At 44.2% G+C, this 26,531-nt stretch overlaps 1 protein-coding gene across 4 annotated transcripts in view; it reads left to right on the top strand.

The window, feature by feature from the left end:
* The window catches only part of arhgap1 (Rho GTPase activating protein 1), a 56,897-nt gene that overhangs the window by 8,443 nt on the left and 21,923 nt on the right, over window positions 1-26,531 (top strand). The window contains exons 2-7 of one of the 4 annotated variants that reach the window (XM_060838742.1): window positions 2,449-2,602; window positions 13,465-13,521; window positions 13,871-13,969; window positions 15,949-16,036; window positions 21,260-21,391; window positions 23,900-23,986. In XM_060838742.1, coding sequence (XP_060694725.1) covers window positions 2,464-2,602; window positions 13,465-13,521; window positions 13,871-13,969; window positions 15,949-16,036; window positions 21,260-21,391; window positions 23,900-23,986 — 602 coding nt within the window. In that variant the 5' untranslated portion in view covers window positions 2,449-2,463. Of the gene's footprint in view, window positions 1-2,448; window positions 2,603-13,464; window positions 13,522-13,867; window positions 13,970-15,948; window positions 16,037-21,259; window positions 21,392-23,899; window positions 23,987-26,531 lie in introns of all 4 variants that reach the window. The other 3 variants (XM_060838741.1, XM_060838744.1, XM_060838743.1) reach the window with 3 other exon arrangements.

Here is a 26,531-nt window from a genome sequence, read left to right as displayed (position 1 = left end):
ACGAAGGGAGTGGTCTTTGCGGAACGCTGATAGGGGAGGGGAGGGAAATATATCCCTGGTGGTGGGGTCCGTTTGGAGGTGGCGGAAATGACGGCGGATGATACGTTGTATACGGAGGTTGGTGGGGTGGTAGGTGAGAACCAGTGGGGTTCTGTCTTGGTGGCGGTTGGAGGAGCGGGGCTCAAGGGCGGAGGAGCGGGAAGTGGAGGGCATTGTCGATCACGTCTGGGGGGAATCTGCGGTCCTTGAAGAAAGAGGCCATCTGGGCTGTGCGGTGTTGGAACTGGTCCTCCTGGGAGCAGATGCGGCGGAGACGAAGGAATTGGGAATATGGGATGGAGTTTTTACAGGGGGCAGGGTGGGAGGAGGTGTAGTCCAGGTAGCTGTGGGAGTCAGTCGGTTTATAGTAGATGTCTGTGTTGAGTCGGTCGCCCGAGATAGAAATGGAAAGGTCTAGGAAGGGGAGGGAGGAGTCTGAGATGGTTCAGGTGAATTTGAGGTAGGGATGGAAGGTGTTAGTAAAGTTGATGAACTGTTCAACCTCCTCGTGGGAGCACGAGGCAGCGCCGAAACAGTCATCGATGTAGCAGAGGAAAAGGTGGGGGGTGGTGCCAGTGTAGTTGTGGAAGATGGACTGTTCCACATATCCTATGAAGAGGCAGGCATAGCTGGGGCCCATGTGGATGCCCATGGCTACTCCTTTAGTTTGGAGGAAGTGGGAGGATTTAAAAGAGAAGGTTTGTCCAATCTGGTTAAAGTTTTCCAAATTTCTGGTATCATGTCTTATTATAGTAGCATTTTCCCCCACTGTGTCTGAACAAGCTGCTTATAAATGTCTAAAATGTATTTTATATCCAAACAAACCAACAGAAGTTGCTCGAGAAACTCAGCAGGTCTGGCAGCATCTGTGTAGAGAAAACAGAGTTCACTTTTTGGGTCCAGTGATCCTTCCTCAGAAAGCACGGCTTACTTGATTGCTACAAAGGCTTCACCTATCTCAGAATCATTGTGGCCTCTCTTTCAAGTTGTTTGTTTTTACATAAATGTGTTTTTTTTCTATCCCCAGAATAACAGAATATTGAACTGGGACTCCCTTTAGATGATTTTGTTCGAATTTTTCAGGCAGCAGACTCCCAGGCTCTTTGCTGTATGAGATGATCTCAGCCCAGGATGCTACAAGTAGCTACAGAGAGCTGAAACCATGACATGAGAATTGCTCAGGGTTAAACTGTTAATTAGTAGCCCACTGGCTTCTGCTGGTGGAGATATGGCCCAATCGGACTATGACTGCGATGCCCACAGCTGAAGTAGCCTTCTGTCACTCATTGCTGAGCCCTGCAATATGGTTAACGGTGATCTGCCCCTGTTGGTGAAGTCATCCATCAAAATACCATTCCCATTTCTAACTTATTCTTTTAATTATTCACAGAACCTAACATTACTGTTTTGCTTTCTAAGGCTCAATGCAGCCCCTCCACCTGCTCTTGGAGTTTACACTGCTTGCTGAGATGTTGCTGTGAAGATGCTGCTAACTTTCCAGTTACTTTACCCAAATGCTCATTAGATACGATTTTGTGAAGTAAATGTGAACAGACAGCGGGATGGAGGGAGGCATGTCACAGCTGAGGGCGTGCACACTGGTGTCGGTTACAACTGGGGCCACTTGTTTGTGAGCAAGATAGAGAATCTCTAGTCTGTTGTTGTTTGGTCTTTAACCTCCAGACAGGGAAAGTCACTTTCCGTCTTAACTCTAATTAATTTTGAAACTGATTGACCTAAATTACTCACCAGAGAATAGGGTCCCTTCCAGGGAGCCTCCTGTGGTGCAGTGGTTGTGTCCCTACACCTGAACTGGGGAGACCCTACTGCTGCAGAGCTGTGCAGTAACATCACTGAACAGTTTGATAAGCAAAATAGGTTCACTACAAAAAAATTTAAAAATTAGGGGCCCACTTGTGGCACAGTGTCTGTGTCCCTACCCCTGGATGGGGAGGCCTGGGTTCAAGTCCCACCTGCTCGACAGGCATGTAATAATATCTGAGCAGGTTGATTTGATGAAATAGGTTAAGTTTAAAAAACAAATCCTCAGCTGCTTTCCCAGAATTGGTCTATTGGCAACCAGTGGGCGGCATGGTGGCACGGTGGTTAGCACTGCTGCCTCACAGCGCCAGAGACCCGGGTTCAATTCCCGCCTCAGGCGACTGACTGTGTGGAGTTTGTACGTTCTCCCCGTGTCTGCGTGGATTTCCTCCAGGTGCTCCGGTTTCCTCCCACAGTCCAAAGATGTGCAGGTCAGGTGAATTAGCCAGGCTAAATTGCCCGTAGTGTTAGGTAAGGGGTAAATGTATGGGTGGGTTGCACTTCGGTGGGTCAGTGTGGACTTGTTGGGCCGAAGGGCCTGTTTCCACACTGTAAGTAATCTAATCTAAATCTTTACAATTTGTTTAGGTGGAATAACCAGCCATGGCAACAACTGACCTGTTGGTGGATTTACAAGATGACCTGGTGTCAGACGATACTTCCAAGGCACTTGGACAGCTCAAACTCTCTCCCCTGGATGAAAAGACCTGGCCTACAGAGTGTGATGGCGAGTTACAGCCAGGTTAGTGTTACCTGTGATTGTGTTTCTGTTTAGGGGCAGGCTCAGTGCAGAGCCTCTAAATACTGAACTGTGATCGATACACGGGGGTGGCAGGTAATTTCACCCTAAAAATCCTGAGGAAAAGAAATCACGGAGGCACCCAAGCTCGCTCTCCTCTCTCCTGCCTGAGCAGAGTAAACATAATCTGTGCTTCTTCAATCACTGGCTGCCTCTCTCTGGGCATTTGCTGCTGATAGGGACTCTGGGATGACACAAAACGCAGAAGGTTTTGTTGTGAGTGCATCACCTAATGAAGGAATTAATGAGACTGGAAAAGGATCCCCCTGACAGCCATTAATGAGTTGCTGCAAGTCAAATTCTCAAACCCCTTGAGAAAATCTAAAGAGGATTCCTTGAGAAAAATACACTGAGTCCCTCTCTTATCTTTGAACAGAAACTGAACCCTACCTAATTGCCAAAGCTGTGCTCATATAGATCCTACACAAGACATGCATGTCTGACTGAAACACACAAAAGAAATCTCTAGCTGACCATTTCTCTCCACACCTGTGTTCACTGTGGAAAGTTCCAGACTGGTTTCCCTCAGCTGACATTGCACAAGCCATCATCCCTATTTGCAGTCGTCTTAGACTCTCAATGTCAATCTCTGCCAGCATGCAGTACCTCGACGTGGGTTAGAATCTTGCTTCCTGCACTTCTATACTGCAATCTAGCATTGTGTGAAGTCTAGGTCCTGGGTTAGAGACGTGAGTCAGCATCAACTAGAACTCAACACCATAACAAGCTAAAATTCCCTCCCCTAACTTGACCAAACCAAGACTTCGAGTCAAGCAACCACTCTCAATGCAGGATAAGCATCAGTTCCTTCTTATAAAGCTCACACAGAAGTTGCACCTCTCACGTTTAACCCTGCCACATACAGAAGTTTTAGCAACAAGATGTAAGAATCTAGTATTTTCTGGTTGAAAAGGTTAGGTCATCTGTCTAATATAGAAAAGGCTGCTTGCTCTGCTGGTTGATTGATGCAAGATTTATGTTGCAAAAGGCTGGACTCCCAATTCTGACGCTAGGCCTGAACCAAGTTTGGAGCTTCACAGAGAGATTCTCTCCACGAGGCTGAGCGAGTTTTCTCAACCTTTCTTCCCAAACCAGCCTCGTGCACCATGTCCCCATGGCACCCTGCTTGTTGTATTATCCCACTTCCCACAGGTGGAAATACCACTGCTGCGATTCCTGGGATTCTAACGATCTTTAAAGCTGAGCTATGGACACCGTGAAGTATTGGCAGTGTGCACTTGGCCTAGACATATCAGAGAGGGAGAATTTGGCAGCCTGCTTTGCTGATGAGGACTTGAAGGCCTTGGTGGACAAGGATCTACCAGTGGTGACTGTCCACAGAACGTGTCTTCAGATGTTGGCTGACAGAAAGCAGGAAGAGCAAGTGGCTAGCTGGGGTTGCCAGGAAACCGCTCTGATTGTCATGTTAGGAATTGTTGCTGTCTAGTTTCTATCCTGAGGTGGGAGAACAAAAAACTACATATCAGTGAGCTGAGATGACATGATAGTGAGGATATTACTACAGGCAAATAGGCCTCTCGCTGCTCAGTGGTGAGAGCCTCCTCTCGTTGGTCAGCACTTGGTTGGAAAATGGGATTTTTACTCACAGAATTGGGGATCTCCTTGCTGCCAATCTTGCACAGTTGTCCCAACCTCCTTGAATTGTCCATGTCATTCACTGTCGGGAGGATTTGGCCCTATAGTTGGCATTTCACCTTTTTTGTAATTTTCCTAACATATCATCAGACTCTGCTGGCTTGGATATCTTAAGCATTCGCAGGAGAATTGACCACTTTAGTTTAGTTTAGTTTTGACATGGAGATAACTGGTTTGAAAGAGTCCTCTATCCAAATGGAATTTAATGCTCCTGGTCAGTGATCTTTGAAGTAAATAAACACTGTCAGGTGCCTCATTTGTTAAGTCTGGGTTTTAAAAGGGACTGTTTCAAATCTCCCTGTCAAACAGTTGCACTTATTGGAACAACAGTAGGACAGTCAGCCTGACAAGCCTGTTCTGTCATTTTAATACAATTATAGTTGATCAAACACTTCAATACCTTTTAATCTCACTATCTGTACAACCTTTTACACCATTGATAATGTAAAGTGATCAATCTCTACTTTATATATCCATAATCCTTTGAGTAAAAAAAGGATCTCATCCTTTGTAGCATGTCCCTTAATTTTAAGTTGTGCCTCTTGGTTTTCCTCTCCCCAATTAGGGAGACAACTTACCTCAAAACCAAGTTCCACTTGGCCCATAACCCCTCTAATCCTTTCCTATTCATATACCGATCCAAATGTCTTTTAAATGTTCTAAGTATATCTGCATCCACCACTTCCTCTGGCAGTTAATTCCACATGCAAACCCCTCTCTGTTGCCCCTCAGGTTGCCCCTGAGATCCCTTTAAAATCTTTCCCCTCTCAACTTAAAAGTATGACCTATCTTAAGGAAAAGACTTTTGCTATTCACCTTATCCACGCCCCTCATGATTTTATAAACCTCTATAAGGTCATCCCTTAACTTCATATGCTTCAGTGAAAAAAGTCCCAGCCTATCCTTATAACTCAAGCCCTCCAGTCCCAGGAACGTCCTGGTAACTCTTTCCTGAGCCTCCTCCAATTTAATACTATACTTCCTATAGCAAGATGACTAGAACTGAACACAGTGCTCCAAAGGTGGCCTCACCAATGTCCTTTATAACTGCAATATGATGTCCCAACTCGTATACTGGAAGCTCTGAGCAATGAAGGCAAGTGTGCTGAACACTTCTTAACCTCCCTGTCGACCTGTGCTCATTTCAAAGAACAATGTACTGAACTCCTAGGTCTCTCTGTTGGACAGCACTATCTAGGGCCACACCATTAATTGGGGAAGGCCTGTCCTTGTTTGTTTTACCAAATGTAATATCTCCCGTTTATCCAAATTAAACCTCATCTACCACTCCTCAGCTCATTGGCCCAATTGATCAAGATCCCTTTGTCATCTTAGATAACCTTCTTCATGTTCAACTATACCACCAATTTTGGTGTTATCCACAAACGTGCTAAACATGTGTCCTAAATTCTCATCCAAATCTTTATATAAAATGACAAACAAAAGTGGACCCAACACCTTTTCTGTTACTTCTGGATTATCGATTATACATTCTCCTCTCTCTGTCTGTAATGGATCCTCTTTCTGAAAGCTTTAGAGAGGGTGTAGACGAGATTTACCAAGATGCTGCCTGGACTGGAGGGCATATTCTATGAAGAAAGGTTGAGGGAGCTAAGGCTTTTCTAATTGGAATGGAGAAGGAATGAGAGGTGACTCGACAGAGGTATATAAGATGTTGAGAGGCGTAGATAGAGTGGATAGCTAGAGACATTTTTCTCATGGGCGGAAATGCCAGAAATAATTTTAAGGTGATTGGAGGAAGGTTTAGAGGAAATAACAGAGATACGTTCTTTACTCAGAGTGGTGAGTGCGTGGGATTCACTGTCAGCGGTGGTAATGGAGTCAGATACATTAGGGACTTTTAAGTGACTCTTGGATAGGCACATGGAAGATAGTGCAATGTAGGGTATGTAGCGAGCTTGGAGATGATTCGCAGCTCAGGTTGAGGTTCTGGATGTAAGTTTGCTCACTGAACTGGAAGGTTCATTTTCAGATGTTTCGTCACCATACTAGGTAACATCATCAGTGAGCTTCTGGTGTGATGGCCCACTTTCTGTTTGTGTTTAGGTTTCCTTGGGTTGGTGATGTCATTTCCTGTGGTGACACAATTTCCTGTGTTGGTGGTGTCATTTCCTGTTCTTTTTTTCAGAGGGTGATAGATGGGATCACCCTCTGAGAAAAAGAACAGGAAATGGCATCACCAACCCAAGGAAAATATGAACACAGAAAGCAGGCCATAACACCAATGCATCACTGGAGGCTCATTGTTGATGTTACCTCGTATGGTGACAACACGTCTGAAAACGGACCTTCCAGCTCAGTGAGCAGACTTACATGAAGAAGGGTATGTAGGTCAGTCTGATCTTAGAGTAGGATAGAAGGCCGGCACACCTTCAAGAGCCAAAGGACCTGGACTGTGCTGTATTGTTCAATGTTCTATGTATAGAAGCTTTTTCGATAGCCTCAATGTGATACTGTAAGTGCCTCCTCACCAATACAAATAAAAGAATCACGGGACGGTACCCAGACATGGGACAGCACTTTCAAAATCAAGAAGCAAAATAATCTGAGAAAGTTGATGAGCTTCTGGGCAACTTCTAACAAGTATGTTGTTGAGTAAAGAGGCGATACTGTGCAGGGGAGAAGGAAGAAACTCCCATTGCAAAATATCCTTGCCCTCCCCTGTCAGCCAGTCCTTGCAGTAACGTCCTGATGGTGCAGCCTTTGCTGGGTATGGTTTAATGAATGCCAGTGAGTATTGGCATGCTAATTGCTAGTGAGTGAACCGAAGAGTATGGGCACATGATGATCAGAAGAATGAAGTCAAAAGAATATTAACATTTTCACAGAGTGATTGTCCAACTACATGAAATACCTACAATTTCATAAAGGTCTTCCAAGGTCCATGCATTTCACCTCAGTTCTTAAGTAGTCTCCCGTGTTGATTTATTTAAGATATTGCAGTAGTTATTTGAATGCAAATTAATTTTGATTACTCCTGCATTTGTACTCATTTAACCATTGGGTCAAATTTTAATCTTTAATTTTGAGGTATCTTAGAACTTCTAAACCTGAGACAGTATCTTGTTCCCATTGGGTTTGTTGGATCTTTCTCACCCCAGTGACCTTTTCGAGACTTGGGTCAGAGGAGTTGAGGCAGATTTGGTGTTTTGTGACATCACCAGGGTACATCTATTCCTGATTGGCTGTCTGGCCTGTCAGTCAGTCTTGGTGACCAATCCCATAGTGGCACAAAGACCTAAGGCTGCCACCCACCAGCAGTGGAATGTTAATTGACTGTGGATTTTGTTCCTTAATACGCAAAGTCTTTTCAACTGAGAGGAAGCTAGGTAAGAAAAGTCATTTAAACTGATTTACCTGGTCCCTTGAAAGACGTTAAGCCCAAAGTTAAGTTCATAAACAATACTAGGAGCTCTGAAGATCAGCTGTTTGAGGTACCACACCGGAAGTGAAACTGACTGTGGCCATGAAGGCATGTGAAGCTATTGATTTCAAGCTTCGGCCGCAAGGTAGGTCACATGATTGCATGGGACTCCAACTGTGGTTTACTTAAAATCACAGTAAACCTCGGGCTACTCTTAATTCCTTAAGGGCAGCCTTCAATTTGGTATTGATACATCTGCAGGTCCCAGGTCCTAGCTTCCAGTTTTTATTATTTACTCATTTATGGGCTGTGGACTGGTATTTATTATCCATCCCTAATTGTTCCCAAGGTGATGGTGGTCAGCTGCCCGTGTGTTATTTTCAAGTCAAGATGTGTACGGCTAGAAGGGGAACTTAGAGATTTTAGTATTCCCATTCTTGTCGTTCTAGCTGGTTGAGATTGTGATTTGGAAAGTTAACTAATCTCAGTCAGGTAGTATTATTCATGAGTCCAACTGCTCTCTGAATCACAAAGCAAGGGAAGGGAGGTGAATATCCAAGAGTCTTTATCTTTGTTTTCCACAGAGCAGCCATACGTGTATACGATAAGAGGTTTGAATTCAGTACTTTTCATGTCCAGTTAGCCTGAAACCTCTACTGTGTAGGCACGGGGCATAAGTAACTGTTACACCACGTTACTGAAAGCTGCATACACCCAAAGGCAATGAGAGTTGTCAGCTGGTGGAGCACAAGGGTTGAGAGAGAACTCCAGAGCCTGCAGTCCTGGCACTTGCAGCCAGTGTGAATGTTAATGAAACAGGACAAGATCAAATGAAACATCTACTATTTCTCATCTTGATAACCTGTATCTGAATCTCCAGCAAATCGGTAGATCACACCATTGACAGCATCTAGGTAGACCCCAGTAGGAATTTGTTGGAACAATCAGTGAGGGAGCTCCAGTGGGAATGGCTTAGTTACAGAGATGCCATCCCTATCCTCACAGGAAGACCACTCCATTAGTTTCCATGGTGTCAGCGTTTTTCTCTCGATCTCCATCTATTTTAATTCCAGGGCCATGGCCCCCAGAGCCCTTCAGCTAAACTAACCTCCCCTGCCACTCCTGAACCTGCTCACCATTCCACGACTTGCCCAATACCTATTCCACCACAGTCACCTCTGGAATCCTTCACAATACCCCACCTAATATTGCTCAAACCCTTTGCTTGCAACCTTACTCCATGATCCTGTGTCTACCAGAACTGGCCTTGGGCCAATTAGAGTCATAGAGATGTACAGCACGGAAACAGACCCTTCGGTCCAACCTGTCCATGCCGACCAGATATCCCAACCCAATCTAGTCCCACCTGCCAGCACCTGGCCCATATCCCTCCAAACCCTTCCTATTCATATACCCATCCAAATGCCTCTTAAATATTGCAATTGTACCAGCCTCCACCACATCCTCTGGCAGCTCATTCCATACACGTACCACCCTCTGCATGAAAAAGTTGCCCCTTCGGTCTCTTTTATATCTTTCGCCTCTCACCCTAAACCTATGCCCTCTAGTTCTGGACTCCCCGACCCCAGGGAAAGGACTTTGTCTATTTCCCCTATCCATGCCCCTTATGATTTTGTAAACCTCTATAAGGTCACTCCTCAGCCTCTGACGCTCCAGGGAAAACAGTCTCAGCCTGTTCAGTCTCTCCCTGTAGCTCAGATCCTCCAACCCTGGCAACATCCTTGTAAATCTTTTCTGAACCCTTTCAAGTTTCACAACATCTTTCCGATAGGAAGGAGACCAGAATTGCACGCAATATTCCAACAGTGGCCTAACCAATGTCCTGTACAGCCGCAACATGACCTCCCAACTCCTGTACTCAGTACTCTGACCAATAATGGAAAGCATACCTAACACCTTCTTCAATATCCTATCTACCTGCGACTCTACTTTCAAGGAGCTGTGAACCTGCACTCCAAGATCTCTGTTCAGCAACACTCCCTAGGACCTTACCATTAAGGTGTATAAGTCCCGCTAAGATTTGCTTTCCCAAAATGCAGCACCTCGCATTTATCTGAATTAAACTCCATCTGCCATTTCTCAGCCCATTGGCCCATCTGGTCAAGATCCTGTTGTAATTTGAGGTAACCCTCTTCGCTGTCCACTACACCTCCAATTTTGGTGTCATCTGCAAATTTACTAACTATACCTCTTATGCTCGCATCCAAATCATTTATGTAAATGACAAAAAATAGAGGACCCACCGATCCTTGTGGCACTCCACTGGTCACAGGCTTCCAGTCTGAAAAACAATCCTCCACCACCCTCTGTCTTCTCCCTTTTGAGACAGTTCTGTATCCAAATGGCTAGTTCTCCCTGTATTCCATGTGATCTACTTTGCCAATCAGCCTCCCATGGGGAACCTTGTTGAATGCCTTACAGAAGTTGATATAGATCACATCTACTGCTCTGCCCTCCTCAATCTTTGTTACTTCTTCAAAACCACAATCAAGTTTGTGAGACACGATTTCCCACGCGCACAGCCATGTTGACTGTCCCTAATCAATCCTTGCTTTTCCAAATACATGTACATCCTGTCCCTCAGGATTCCCTCCAACAACTTGCCCACCACTGACGTCAGGCTCACTGGTCTATAGTTCCCTGACTTGTCCTTACCACCCTTCTTAAACAGTGGTACCATGTTTGCCAACCTCCAGTCTTCCGGCACCTCACCTGTGACTATCGATGATACAAATACCTCAGCAAGATAGCATGTTGACCACTGACAGGGAATGCAGGTCAGGTAGCGAATCTTGTGCCTGCTGTGAACAGCTGTAATTAGATCAATGTAAACCCAATGCAAGTATTAGGAGAAGAGCCCAAGTGATCCCATAGTCCATTAATACAGCCTCCCATGCCGCCATTCTTGGCAATGGCCAACTTTGAGTACAAGTTGGCTGCACTGAAGTTGGGCTTCCAATGTGGCCCTCATTAGAAGTGAAAGACTCAGTGCTTGTAGTGAAAGGCATTAGACAGGCCATTGTAACCCATGTGCATGTTACACCCTCAGACATGGTGCAACCTCCTGGGAAACTTTTAATTTAGCATATTTCTTAGATATTCTTGAGACTTGAATGCAACATTGTAAACTCCAGGAGACTGAACTGAATGATATGACTAATCACAGCTAGTTACTATTAACTTTCTCAAATGTGAAATGTAGCTCAGGCTCATCTAATAACAAATCTGTGTTACTAATCTCGAAGAACTTTCCACCTCCACCTCTTCAGTTGTCTGAGGGAGGGGAAAAAAATCTGCGAGGAATGGATTTGAGTTAATGAGGCTTGATGTTTCTTTAAGATATTAATGAAGCTGTGTGATATTGACTATTATGTCTACGTTGACTTGGCTAACCAATTAGTTCTACCCTACTGTTCTTTTCCCTGAGCTTTCCTTTAGAAATTTGCACAGATTTGTTTATTAATCAGTGATGTATAAATCTCTAAACAATGGCGATTTCCAAATTATTTGCACAGTTGAAAGGCAGGTGTTGTAAATACCCTTCTTTCTCTGTGTGGTTGATGTGTATTGGAGCTGATCTGATTACCTCACACGCACATGCTCCTATGATAACCTTTCATCCCCTTAGAAATCACGAATCTACCTACCTCTGCCTTAAAAATGTTCGAGGGCTCTGCTTCCACCACTTTTTGGGAAAGAGAATTTCAAAGACTCACGATCCTTTGTGAGAAAAAATGTCTCCTTATCTCTGACCTAAATGGGCAAGCCCTTACTTTTAAACACTGGTTCCTGATTCTACAGTTTCCCACAACAGAATGTATCTTTACATGTACCCTCCATATGTTTCAACCAAATCACCTCTTTCTGCTGTACACTCCAACAGAAGCAAGACTAGCTTATCCAATATTTCCTCATAAGACAACCTGCCCAGCCTAGATATTAGTCTAGTAAACCTTTGCTGAACTGCCTCTAACAGAAGTACATCTTTTCTTAAATAAGGTAAGCAATACTGTCAAGCAATAGCTCAGATATGGTCTCTCAAATTCCCTTTATCCAAGTGTGCACAATGTCTGAGGGTGTAATATGCACATGGGTTACAATGGCCTATCTAATTCCATATATAAATTGGAAGCAGTTGATGCCTTTGCACTGATCCCTGTTGCACACCATTTGTTATATCTACCCAACGGGAAAATGACCCATTTAAGCCTAGCTAACAGAAAGTAATCTTTTCTCCATGCTAATATGTTATCCCCTAAATCTTCAGCTGTTATTTTCCACAATAACCTTTAACGTAGCCTTTTTATCAACTGGCTTCTGGAAAGCTTAAGGGTGCATTCACTGGTTCCACTTTATTCATAGCTCAAAAATCTCCAATGTGTCGGTTAAACGTAATTTTTCATTCACAAAACCAGGCAGTAACCCATGTCCTGCTGTAATATCTTTAATACTAACTCCTAATATCTGCCCTGTGACAGATGTTAAATTAGCTGGCCTGTACATTCCTGCTTTCTGTCTCCCTCCACCTTTGGAGAAAGAAGTTACATTTGCTGTTTTACAGTCTGATAGAATCTTGACTGAATGCAGGGAAGTTTGAAGAATTAAAACCAGTGCATCAAGTTTTTCATGAGCCAGTTTTTTTGACATCCTAAGACAAGTCCATCAGAACCTGGGGATTTGTCAGCTCACACTCAAGCAGTTTGCTCAGCAGCACTTCCCTGGTGGTTTTCTTGAGCTCCTCCCAGCTTTCTATTTCCTGATTAATACCTATTGCTGGGATTTCTTGTATTCTCTGTAATAACGACTAGTATAAAATACCTATTCAATTCATCCTTATTTTCCATTAGTAATTTTCCACACTCACTTTCTATTGAATTAAAGCTCACTTAGTTAACTTTCATTTTAAAATATCTGTAGAAACTCAACTTTTTCACATTTGTATTTGATTTTCTCTCGTACAGTACTGTGATGTTTCTCTCCTTATTAATCATTTAGTCATTCCGGTTTTTAAAAAAAATATTCTGTCCAATCTGCTCTCCTGCCATCCTTCTTTGCACAATTATGTGTGTTTTCTTTAAGTTTGAAGCCATCTTTTTATGATGGATCCTCTCCTTGGAACTCTTCTTTCTTGTTGCAGTGTACCTACTCTGTACATTCTGAAATATCCCCTTAAATGTCCACCACTGCATCTCTCTTAACCTATTCCTAGCTTAATTTGCCACTTCACTTTAGCTGGCTGTGCTTTCATGACCTCACAATCACCTTTGTTTAAGTTTAAAATGCCAGGCTTGGGATCCATCTTCTCTGCCACAAACTGAGCCTAAAATTTAATTTAAAATTTTACGTTTGCTGACAACAAGAGGCAACTTCCCTGCAAAGTCACCTTCACCTTTTTGCACAATGCCAGGTCTAGTATCGCCTGTTGTCTTGAATCGTTCCAGAAAGTGCTGTTCTAAGAAACTATCCCAAAGGCATCCTATGAACTCCTTATCTGGTTGCTTATTCCTGTCTAACTTTTCCAGTCTTCAAGTAGATTAAAATCCCCTCTGCTTATCTCTGAGCCTCTCTGATAAACTCCGATTGCCTCTTCCTTTACACTTCCCCCCTCCCATCCTTAAGGAGGTCTGTAAACCACTTCTCAAGAAGTCCCTGATTGCCTTTGGCATTTTTTATCTTTAAGAAGCTGCCTATACGTCCTGATTTCTTGAACTGATGTTATCCTAACACCATGGTTGGTTTTTAGTTTCAGAGCAGTCTTCTGCAAGGAAAGATGGCAAAGACGGACAGCTGCCATATTCAGGTAAGTATTTGAAGATGTCAGTTGAGAGGACATAAGAGTGTGTGAGTGGGAGATTGAGCTGAGGTGGTAGGTGGCTCATTGAGGATTGGGAGTATGATTGTGTGTGTGTGGGTGTGTGTGTGTGTGGTGGGGGGGGGGGGGGCTTAGTGGAATCCCTACATTACACTAAAGAGTGTAATGATTTTAGGTCGGTATTTGGATGTGTAATACCTATCTAGTTCAAATCTCTGACCAGTTTACTGACTGATACCTACCTACGCTTTACTGGGTGTAGAGCACACCCTCTAATACTTATATATATGTGTATGATGTGAGTTTGGAGGCTAAATATCCTCTTGATTTCCAGCAGACAATGAGACCTTGCCTGAAGTTGTTGATACTCCCCCTGATCTGAAGTGGGACGATCCATACTATGAGATTGCAAGACGCCAAATTGTGGAAGTAGCAGGTAAGTGGCATCAAATGGTCTGTAATTACTATTGTTCAGAATAGAATTATGGAGTTGGATGAGGAGGAAAACTCCAACTGAAACCCTTCTGATGCAACTCCTTGTGCTTGCCAGAGTTTGCAGTATTTAAATGAAGGAATGTTCTTTCCTGTGAGCAGCTTCCCCTTTTGATTCTGCCATGAGAAAGGGATCTTTAAAATTACCTCAGCTTTTTAAATTTAAGATTACATCGATTATATGCCTGAGCAACAGGTCATTCAGGCAAACCAGGTGTGCAGTTGTTTGGGTTCCGCCCGAGTCTCCTCCCAATTTTCCTCGTCTAAACCTGCCATTATAACCCTTCTCTTTCAAATGCTCTCAATCTTCCCCATATGTGTTTCTGTCCTAATTTCTTCAACTACTCCTCGTGATAGCAGTGTCCATATTCTCAACACTCTGAGTAAAGATAAATTTCCTATTTGATTTCATCCTGATTATCCTATGGTCTTTAGTTATGCCCATCTCCCCATGTCCCACACACACAAACTCCCCCATGCGTTATCTCTGTATCTGCTGTCTTTTATTTGGTATCTTTGTCAGAGTTTAGACAAATCTCTCTCTATTCTGATGTTCTGATTTGTCCCTCGGTTTGCCCAGGGCTGGGGATGCAGAAATTGTGCTTCTTTACCTTGTGAGGCGTTGGATGCTAATAGAAGCCATTGTCATGTTTGGGTCCCTTAACTAAACTATGGTTGTTTCCATTTGTTCTTCCCTTCTAGAATAATGTGAATCTTGAATGGATTCGGAACAGACTAAGTTTGTTAGGCTGTGATGTGTTACTTTCATTTAGTGACCTGACCTCTATGATGGGTGGATATAGTATCATTGACAGTATGAGTTGAGAGTCCCAGCTACACCCGCTAGATGTGGGTATCTTGCTGAATATACACAATTATGGCTGCCATTGCCAGCCCTATTTGGAATGCAGTAAAAACTTTCTGGATTTAATTGGAATGTTACCACTAAGTGAAAGGCTATCTCTACATCGTTGAAATCCATGCTGCTAGAGTTTCTGTTTGTCTGGAGTCTTGTGCACACTGTCTTCCATAGGGACCCATGCACTTTTCACCATGTAATAAGGCCCAGTCTGATGTGGTTTTGTATGTTGCACGAACGACTGTTCTCCCTGACGTTGCAGCACCAGGGCCACTAGGTACAATATGCTTTGTATTTCTCAAAATTCTGGGAGCATTGCTCCTTGCATTATAAGTGTTGTGGAATTGATCAGTAAGCTGTTGAATTGTATGTTTCTAGTTGGCACCCCACGTTCGATTTGGATTGGAATTTGCTCTTCAGTTTGATGTGTGTGAAGGGGAAGAAACTATTTTCAAATATTTAGAAAGGATTGCATAGAAAGTACAGGTCACAGGCAGGCCATTTGGCCCAATTGGGTTGTACCATTGTTTACGTTGTACAGGACCCTCCTCCCACCTAACTTGATTGAACCATCCACCTGTGTTGCTGTCTTTCTCATGCTCTGCTTGCTTTCCCCTGTAAATGATGCTGCAGCTACGACATATAATATCACCATTCACATATTTGCTGATGCTTTGAGGTTTTTTTTTATGTCCCTTCCTTCATAGTGAGACAATTTTACTTGGTGTCCTGAGCACTGTTTCCCACAAACAAGCCTTGGAGTTTGGCTGTGATGAACTCTGTGGGTTAGAAGAGCACCATCAGGAGATGGTGAGGAGGGGTCGCACATTTGGTTGTGTCCAAATAATTTTGAGACCTCTGTCGACTAACCAAGGCCACAGGAAACCCTCATGACAATACTCAAACCAGATTGAAAAAGAAAAATTATTGATTGGTGTCCACCATGTTTGGTTTGCAAATGTGATTGTTAAAGGTTTATTTTTCAGTGGAAGGCTCTGACTGGTTCACTGGAGAGAACGCTGGTTTGTGTGAAATGAACTGACCCAGCCTGTCTATTCCTACAGGGGATGATAACTTTGGCAGGAAGGTGATAGTGGTCAGTGCCTGTCGGATGCCTCCCAGCCACCAGTTGGACCATACCCAACTGCTTAAGTGAGTCTGCCACAAGAAGCATGTTTTCTTTTTGTCTCGTAAAGTGCCATACCCTAAACACCCAGAATAAATGAATCTTTGAATGCAACTTGACTTAGAGGACATGGGACATTTGACAACTGGGGATCTTAAGTTATCATGGAAAATCCAACAGAGGTGGAATTTTTGTTTTGTCTAGTATTAACACCATATCCTCTTGTGCCTGGATGTAATGTTGAATTTGTACACCAACGTGTTATTTTGAGAGGGGATTAAGGGAATTAATGGAATAGCAAATAGAATTTTCAGGAGGCTATAATCAACTAATAATGAGACCCTTTGCTGGAAAATCTTCAAAACAGAGTGCCTTCTATCATTCCCACCCCATTCCCAAACCAGCCAAGATCAGTCAGCAAGTGGAGTTAGAGGGATTGTCTCTTGGCCAAACACCACACACTTTTGGGTCCCCTTGTGGAACGTTGCTGTTTGACAGCCCATGATTCTTAATCCCCACCCAGCGGTCAACAGAGTAGCCAGTTTACTGGGGCAAGAGAGTCAGCAGTGCTATGAAATTGAATAATCTTACTCTGGAACCTGTGGCTCCCAGTTGGAGTAGATATGACGGTGTGGAGCTTCCCAGCAATTTACTGCTTTGGGTAATCAGCGACTTTGCGATATTGAGCTGGGTCTTAGTCAGCAGCTGGTTTCCCACAAAGCCCAGCCTCCTGATTCCTTTCTCGTTGTTGAACTGTTTTGTGGCACACAGTTGGAATTCCTTCTGGAGTGATAAGCTTTGCTATCAGGAGGTGGCTGATGTGAAAGGAGTCAAAAGCCCCGAAATACTACTGCCCAGGTTGGCTCAACATTCTCCATTCTCAAAGCTTAGCTTCTGCCAGCATTTTCTGCAGTTGTTAACTGACTCGCTCTAAAGGTTAACTCCGTTATGCTGATGAGCTTCTCGATCCTCAACGTTGCCTCATCATAACCACAATCATTTTCAGTCATCATTATTTAGGTAGTAGAGTGGGACAAATTTCTCTTTGAACGGAGTTCTGTTTTTGTTGAAGTGTTGATAATACTGTGGGTCTAGAAGGTTGTGACAGACTGTTCATTTTGGGTGCACAGTGTGCACTAAGCACTCCCAGTACAGATAAGGCACCTAAATGTTCTCTATTAGGACCCTGACAATGTGTCTCAACTATCTTCAAGAGTGTAGAAGACCTCAACCTGCCACTCTGCACACCAGCCATTCAGGAGTCCTTCTTATTATACTGTGGTGGTCCTCATGCCCCTTGGAACTAACCTCCCAAACCCACTTAGGGCCTTGCATCTTGTCAGGAAATGAGCACCCTGTTTCTCGGTATTTCAATCATGACTGAGACCAACCTGTCTTTGAAGACAGCTATTGAATGAATACTTTGTATCTCTCTTCATAGTGGATGCAAATTACATGTTGGAAGTAGAGGGTAACCATGGCGATAAAAAGTAAAAAAAAACTTAAGTAAATAATAACAGCAGAGAAAAGGTATTGGGAAATGAAAGAAGCTAAGGTCTGACAAATCCCCAAGACCATAGTCTACACTCTATGGTTTTAAAAAAAACTGCTGAGATAGTGTGTGCACTGGCTATGATTGTCCATAATTCCCTATTTTCCTGAACTGTCCCAAAAGACTGAAAATGACAAAATGTAACCCTGGTACCCGAGAAAGGAAAGAGAGTGAAAATCGGCCACTGCAGTTAGCCTGAGATCAACCATCAGTTAAGTGCTGAAATATTTTAAAGAACAAAGAAAATTTACAGCCCAGGGTCAGGCCGTTCGGCCCTCCGAACCTGAGCTGATCCAAATCCACTGTCTAAACCTGTCGCCCAATTTCTAAGCATCTGTACCCCTCTGCTCCCCATGCATCTGTCCATATGCACCTTAAATGAATCTACCGTGCCTGCCTCTACTACCTCTGCTGGCAACATGTTCCAGGCTCTGGATCAGTGGTGCTGGAAGAGCACTGCAGTTCAGGCAGCATCCAACGAGCAGCGAAATTGACGTTTCAGGCAAAAGCCCTTCATCAGGAATAAAGGCAGTGAGCCTGAAGCGTGGAGAGATAAGCTAGGGAAGGGTGGGGATGGGGAGAAAGTAGCATAGAGTACAATGGGTGAGTGGGGGAGGGGATGAAGGTGATAGGTCAGGGAGGAGAGGGTGGAGTGGATAGGTGGAAAAGGAGATAGGCAGGTAGGACAAGTCCGGACAAGTCATGGGGACAGCGCTGAGCTGGAAGTTTGGAACTAGGGTGAGGTGGGGGAAGGGGAAATGAGGAAACTGTTGAAGTCCACATTGATCCCCTGGGGTTGAAGTGTTCCGAGGCGGAAGATGAGGCGTTCTTCCTCCAGGCGTCTGGTGGTGAGGGAGCGGCGGTGAAGGAGGCCCAGGACCTCCATGTCCTCGGCAGAGTGGGAGGGGGAGTTAAAATGTTGGGCCACGGGGCGGTGTGGTTGATTGGTGCAGGTGTCCCGGAGATGTTCCCTAAAGCACTCTGCTAGGAGGCGTCCTGTCTCCCCAATGTAGAAGAGACTGCATTGGGAGCAACGGATACAATAAATGATATTGGTGGATGTGCAGGTAAAACTTTGATGGATGTGGAAGGCTCCTTTAGGGCCTTGGATAGAGGTGAGGGAGGAGGTGTGGGCGCAGGTTTTACAGTTCCTGTGGTGGCAGGGGAAGGTGCCAGGATGGGAGAGTGGGTTGTAGGGGGGCGTGGACCTGACCAGGTAGTCACGGAGGGAATGGTCTTTGCAGAAGGCGGAAAGGGGTGGGGAGGGAAATATATCCCTGGTGGTGGGGTCCATTTGGAGGTGGCGGAAATGTCGGCGGATGATTTGGTTTATGCAAAGGTTTATAGGGTGGAAGGTGAGCACCAGGGGCGTTCTGTCCTTGTTACGGTTGGAGGGGTGGGGTCTGAAGGCGGAGGTGCAGGATGTGGACGAGATGCATTGGAGGGCATCTTTAACCACGTGGGAAGGGAAATTGCAGTCTCTAAAGAAGGCGGCCATCTGGTGTGTTCTGTGGTGGAACTGGTCCTATTGGGAGCAGATACGGCAGGGGCGGAGGAATTGGGAATACAGGATGGCATTTTTACAAGAGGTAGGGTGGGAAGAGGTGTAGTCTAGGTAGCTGTGGGAGTCGGTGAGTTTGTAAAAAATGTCAGTGTCAAATCGGTCGTCATTAATGGAGATGGAGAGGTCCAGGAAGGGGAGGGAGGTGTCAGAGATGGTCCAGGTAAATTTCAGGTCAAGGTGGAATGTGTTGGTGAAGTTGATGAATTGCTCAACCTCCTTGCGGGAGCATGAGGTGGTGCCAATGCAGTCATCAATGTAGCGGAGGAAGAGGTGGGGAGTAGTGCCGGTGTAATTACGGAAGATCGAGTGTTCGTGTTCCAGGCACCTACCACCCTCTGTGTAAAGTACCTTCCACGTGTACCCTCCTTAAACTTTTCACCTCTCACCTTGAAAGCGTGGCCTCGTTATTGAATCCCTCTCCCTGGGAAAAAGCTTATCTCTCTCTGCCCTGTCTATAACCTTCATGATTTTGTAAACCTCAATCAGGTCCCCCTCAATCTCCTTTCTCAATCTACCTCAACAAACCAAACCTACTCAACCTCTCTTCATAGCTAGCACCTTCCATAGCAGGCAACATCCTTGTAAACCTTCTCTGCACCCTCTCCAACACATCCACATCCTTTTGGTAATGTGGTGACCAGATCTGTACACAGTATTCTAAATGTGGCTGGTTTGGTGAAGAAATCTGAACAGAGCACTTAGAGAAGAATAGTATAATCAGAAAAACCAGCATTTTTAAAACGTATATCAGAATTTCTTTGGTGGAATTAGTAGGGTAGATGAAGGGGAACGAGTAGTTGTAGTTCACTTGGATTAACAAAATCCATTAGATAAGTGCCTCACAAAAGAATAATAGAGTCGTAGAGATGTACAGCATGGAAACAGACCCTTAATATGCAAGATAAGGGCTCATGGAGTTGAGGGTAATATACGTGGATACAGGATTATATTCAGGATAATGGAGGACTCTGGCCCGAAACGTCGAACTTCCTGTTCCTTGGATGCTACCTGACCTGCTGTGCTTAAACCAGCAACACATTTTCAACTACATAATGGACAGGGAGCAAAGGGCTTGTATAAACAGGTTATTATCAAGCTGGCAGACAATGACTTCAGTGTTGCAGGTATCAATGGTGAGTCCTCAGCTATTTTCAATCTGACTTGGACAAGGAGGCCGAGAGTAATATATCTAAGTTTGATTATGATGCAAAGCAAGATGAGAACCTTAGCTGTGAGGAGGACGCACAGAGGCTGGAGAGATATAAATAGGTTAAGTTAGTGGGCAGCAAGGTTCCCGAGGGAGTATAACATGAGCACTGTGAAATTATTCACGTTAGTAGTAAGAATAGAAAAGCAGGATGTCCTGGACAAGACATGAAATGTGCAAATGTTGATGTTCAGACAGACTTTGGTGTGCCTATACAATGGTAACATGTCGGTAAACCAAGTAATGGGAAAGCAAGTGGCATGTTGACTGTCAGTGCAATAATGAGGAGGCTTTGCTACATTTATACAGAGACCTGCAGAGACTACACCGAGAGTACTGTCTGAGGTTTGATTTCTGTGTCTAAGGAAGGATATATTTGTAATGGAGAGCGTGCAGTGACGGTTTACTAGATTATACCTGGTATGAAGAGTTGTATCATGATAAGAGACGGAATAAATTGGGCCTGCACTGTAACGTTTTGAAGAATGAGAGGTTGGCACATGCGTGATCCTGAAAGTATTTGATATTGCTTCCTGTAGCTGGGAGATTTCCAGCAGAGGGGCACAGTCTCAGAATAAGGAGACTATCATTTGGCACCGGTATGAGGAGAATTTTCATCTCTCCGAAGAGTACGAATCATTGGAATTCTCTATCCCTGAGGGTTGTGAACGCACCATCATTGAGTATTTTCAAGGCTGCGATAAACTGATTGTCCTTTCAGGATGGAAAATGGAAATGGTAGAAAATTTGTATCAAATGATGGATAGCCACGTTGTCTATTCCTGCTCCTTTCTTTATCGTTTTTTTTAAGGTGTTGGATAGTTTTGTTTGAATCTTTGATCATATTTTGTAATTAATGAATATCAATTCATCAGTGGAGTTTGGGGCTTGCAGTATTGAATCTGTTTCTATCTCCTCAACATTAGATACCTGAAGCACACACTGGACAAGTATGTTGAGAGTGACTACTCAGTTGTGTACTTCCACTATGGACTCAACAGTCAGAATAAACCTTCGTTTGCTTGGTTACTGGAAGCCTACAAGGAATTTGACAGAAAGTAAGTATATTTTGTACCTTTGATAGGCTTTTCAGCATTTCAATTAAATGAGCTTGGATCTCCCATTCAGTTCTGTGTTTTTTGCTGCATTGTACTCACACAAGAGAGAATGCGTGTGTCCAGTCTGGGGGAGTGCTTAGATCTGGTCAGTGGATTCATCCACTCACTGTTGATTTGATAAAATGAATGGGTTTCTCCTGCTGGTGGTTCGGGGTGGGGTTGGGGGAAATGATACAAGCCAAATCCGAGAGTGTAAGTCAGATTGGAGAAAATTGTACAATAAACATGATCAAAGCACCTGACGTTCCTGATACTCTGTGCCAGCTCCTGTTACTTGGTACAATATGGTGTGAAAGCTAAAGCAGTTCAGTGACCTCTGCGTTATTGTCCTTCATATCAAAGCAGATTCAGTTATTCCAGATAACCAAGGGAGCCAATTGTGTTGGGAAAAAGGTACCTTTTAATGAATGATGCTGAGGCCTTCTCTGTTCTTCAGAGCAGGCCTGGTTTGAGCATTTCAAGCTGCAGGCAACAACACTGACATTGCACTGTCCATCACTGAGTATGTGCTCAAACCCTGGGGTGGTACTTGACCTTTTTGACACAATTACAATTAGATTCCCTACAGTGTGGAAACAGGCCCTTCGGCCCAACAACTCCACACCAACCCTCCGGAGAGTAACCCACCCAGACCCCATTTCCCTCTGACTAATACACCTAACACTGGGCAACTTAGCATGGCCAATTCACCTGACCTGCACATCTTTGGACTGTAGGAGGAAACCGGAGCACCCGGAGGAAACCCACGCAGACACGGGAAGGGTGTGCAAACTCCAGACAGACAGACACCCGATGCTGGAATCGAACCAGAGGGTCCCTGGCACTGTGAGGCAGCAGTGCTAATCACTGAGCCACCATACCACCCAATGATGCCACTATGCTAGGCTAAAGCTTTTAGTAATTCTGCCTTTTCTGTGTGTCAGAATGACTATTGGAGGCTACATTAGATTCAGTTCCTTGCTTGTTCAGCTATTCTGTGTGGAATGCTGTAGTTGATCATGTTCTTTGGGTTAGGAAGGAAGAAAACGTGTTAGGATTCCTGCTCCCAGCTGTTGAGCAACTATTTGTGAGTGGATTAAGCTGAGTTGAGCTGTGATAGCACTAGGTTGATCCTGGGTATGGAGGAACTGTTTCATTACGAGGTGCTCATAAGGTCGGGTCTGTATTTGTTTAGAGTTTGGAAGAATGAGAGGTGACCTTATTGAAACCGATGAGATTCTGAGGAGGCTCGGCAGGGTAGATGCAGACTGGATGTTTGCCCTTGTGAGAGAGTCTGGGACCAGAGGGCAGAATATCAGAGTATGGGACCACCCATTTAAAACAGAAAAGGAGGGGTTTCTACTCCTGAGGTCTGGGATTCTTTATCACAGAAGGCAGGGTCATTCAGCATATTCAGGGCTGAGATAGACAGGTAATTATTCAATAAGTGAACTAAGGATTATGGGGAAAAGGCAGGAAGGCGGGGTTGAGAATTATGAGATCGGCCATGATCTCATTGAATGATGAAGCAAACTGGATGGGCTGAATGGCCTACTCCTGCTCCTGAATCTTGTAGTGTAACCACTTCTGCAAAACCTGGTGACTAATTAAACCTTTATACTTTTAAGTATATTTATTATCAACACGGACTGTTGTTTTGGAGGTGGTTCAGATAAGATTTGCCAGACTGTTACCTTGAGTGAGAGGGTTGTTTTATGAGGACCGACTGGACAGGTTAGTCTTGAATCCACTGGAGTTTGAGAGTAAGGCTGATTTGATTGACGCATATGAAATGCTGAACAATTTTGATCGAGTAGATGTGGGGAGAATGTTCCCTCTTAAAGGAGAATCTGGAACCACAGGGTCACTGTTTAAAAGTCTGTGGATGCCCATTTAAACAGCAATGAAGTGAATTTTTTTTTGAGGGTTGAGAGTTTTAAGAATTCTTCCTGAAAAGGTGAGTGAAGCTGAGTCCTTGAATATCTTCAAGGCAAAGGTAAGGCGATTCTTGCTGAGGTAGAACTGAAAGGTTACCAGGGGTAGGCAGCAATGTTGATTTGAAGTTGCAAACAGAGCAGCCGTGATATTGTTAAAAGACAGAGCAGATTCGAATGGCTGAATGGCCTACCTGCTCCTAATCCGCATGTTCCTATGTGCTTTTGCACGTGATGGATTTTTATTAAGGGTAGCCAAGTGTGTGAAGCTTGTCCCAAAAGAGTTGCAGGCAGTGGTTCATCGAGTGAGCCATATTTAACAGCTTCACTCTGGGTGGGCCATGTCCCCTCCTCTTCATCAGCGATCAAGGAAACAAAACTCAGTCAATACCATAACGATTTTTAACTGTCACTCCCCAGCGATGGAGGAACCCAGCGTGATTGAACTGTCAAAGCGATGAATTTTCCCTGTAAAATTAATCCTGTGAAAAGAGTGAATTGTATTCAGAAACCTGGATTATTTTCATCCACACAGATACAAGAAGAACATCAAGGCTCTGTACATTGTCCACCCGACCAGGTTCATCAAAGCACTCTTGGTTGTCTTTAAACCAATCATCAGGTTGGTCCATGCTAGTTCATTCTGAATTTTAAAAAACAGTTACAAATTCATTACTTGCTTCTTAAAAATTGCTGTTAATAATTTACTTTTCTGCCACAGTTTTCTCTTAGTCAGGTCGGCATTGTCCTAGCTAATCTCAGTCAGGCCAGCAGTGGAATACTCTGTGGTTGGCATGTTTCTAATGCTGATTGTTACCCACTGATGACTGCCGAGACATAATATTAGGGTTGAAGTTGACTGTAACAATTTCGTAGTTGAGTGTTTGGTGCTGGAAAAGCACAGCCGGTTAGGCAGTATCTGAGGAGCAGGAGAATCAACGTTTCAGGCAGAAACCCTTCATTGGAAAGGGCTTAAGCCCGAAACATCGACTGTCCTGCTCCTCGGATGCTGCCTGACCGCCTGTGCTTTTCCAGCACTGCAATCTTGACTCTGATCTCCAGCATCTGCAGTCCTCACTTTCTCCCTGTAATGATTTAATGACGTATAGCCCATCTCCATGACAACATGCACATAGACATGGAGCTTACATGCTCTTAATCCTCACTCACAATAACTTGTTAAATTCCGTAGTCCTTTAGGCTAGCAAAACGTTCCAAGGCGTGTCGGAGGAGTCCTGTTCAGGTCATTTGATGAAGACTGTTTTTAAGGACCCTCTTGGGGGGAAGGAGAGCTAGGGAAATGAGGCTTAGGGAGGAAATGGAAGAGGTTAGGACTTCCAAAGCTGAAGAAACATCCACCAGTGGGATGTACAAGAGGCAAGAATTGCTGGAGTTCAGATATTTTGGAAGATTGCAGGGAGGGAGGAGGTTCCAGGGAACGTTTTGGCTGAGCTTACGTTTATGTACAGAGGAACCTCGACTATCCGAAGGTCACAGGTGGGGAGTATTTTGTTCGGTTAATTGAATTCTGGATAATCGAATTCAAGGCATGGGGAACTTGCGATCTTGCCGGATATTCCGATGTTCGGACAATCGAATTCTGGATAATCGAGGTTCCTCTGAAGAAGGGGAGAGGTCAGTCAGGAATGCCCACACTTCATTGCAGCTTGCAAAATTGCACGTGCAGTTTCTCTAGGTTCCCCCTAATGCACACACAATTGCTCATTTGCTTGCTCAATCACATAGTCATACAGATATACAGCAAGGAAACAGACCCTTCTGGTCCAACTCATCTATGCTGACCAGATATCCTAACCTAATCCAGTCCCATTTGCCACCACTAGGCCCATATCCCTCTAAACCCGTCCTATTCATATACCCATCCAGATGCCTTTTAAATGTTGCAATTGTACCAACCTCCAACACTTCCTCGGGCAGCTCATTCCATACACACACCACACTCTGTGTGAAAAGGTTGCTTCTTAGGTCCCTATTATATCTTGCCCCTCTCACCCTAAACCATGCCCTCTAGTTCTGGACCCACCCCAGGGCAAAGACCTTGTCTATTTATCCTATCCATGCCCCTTATGATTTTATAAATCTCCATAAGGTCACCCCTCAGCCTCCGACGCTCCAGGGAAAACAGGCCCAGCCTGTTCAGTCTCTCCCTGTAGCTTAAATCCTCCAACCCTGGCAACATCCTTGTAAATCTTTTCCGAACACTTTCAAGTTTCACAACATCTTTCTGATAGGGAGGTCATCAGAACTGCACACAATATTCCAACAGTGGTCTAATCAGTGTCAGCTGGAATATGGCCTTGCAACGTCTATACTAAATACTCTGACCAATAAAGGAAAGCATATCAAAGGCCTTCTTCATTATCCTATTTACCTGCGACTACACTTTCAAGGAGCTATGAACCTGTACTCCAAGGTCTCTTTGTTCAGCAGCACTCTCCAGGATATCATTAAGTGTATAAGTCCTGCTAAGATTTGTCTTTGTGAAATGCAGAACCTCGAATTTTATCAAAATTAAACTCCATCTGCCACACCTTGGCCCAATGGCCCATCTGACCAACTTTCTTCGCTGTCCCCTACACCTCCAGTTTTGGTGTCATCTGCAAACTTATCAACTATACCACTTGTGTTCACATCCAAATCATTTATATAAATGATTAAAAGTGGTGGACCCAGCACCGATCCTTGTGGCACTCCACTGGTCACAGGCCTCCAGTCTGAAAAACAACTCTCCACCACCACCCTCTGTCTTCTACCTTTGAGCCAGTTCTATATCCAAATGGCTGGTTCTCCCTGTATTCCATGAGATCTAACCTTGCTAATCAGTCTCCCATGGGGAACCTTGTTGAACACCTTACTGAAGTCCATATAGATCACATCTACCGCTCTGCCCTCATCAATCTTCTTTGTTACTTCTTCAAAAAATTCAATCAAGTTTGTGAGACATGATTTCCCACACACAAAGCCATGCTGACTATCCCTAATCAGTCTTTCCTTTCCAAATATGTGTAAATCTTGTCCCTCAGGATTCCCTCCAACAACATATCCACCAGTGATGTCAGGCTCATTAGTCAGTAGTTCCCTGGCTTTTCCTTACCACCTTTTAAACAGTGGCATCACGTTTGCCAACTGCCAGTCTTCTGGCACCT

The sequence above is a fragment of the Hemiscyllium ocellatum genome, chromosome 18 (genome assembly GCF_020745735.1).
Source record: "Hemiscyllium ocellatum isolate sHemOce1 chromosome 18, sHemOce1.pat.X.cur, whole genome shotgun sequence".
Taxonomy (NCBI): Eukaryota; Metazoa; Chordata; class Chondrichthyes; order Orectolobiformes; family Hemiscylliidae; genus Hemiscyllium; species Hemiscyllium ocellatum.
The sequence above is the reverse complement of the archived record's forward strand: the minus strand, read 5'-3'. Positions and strand labels throughout refer to the sequence as shown.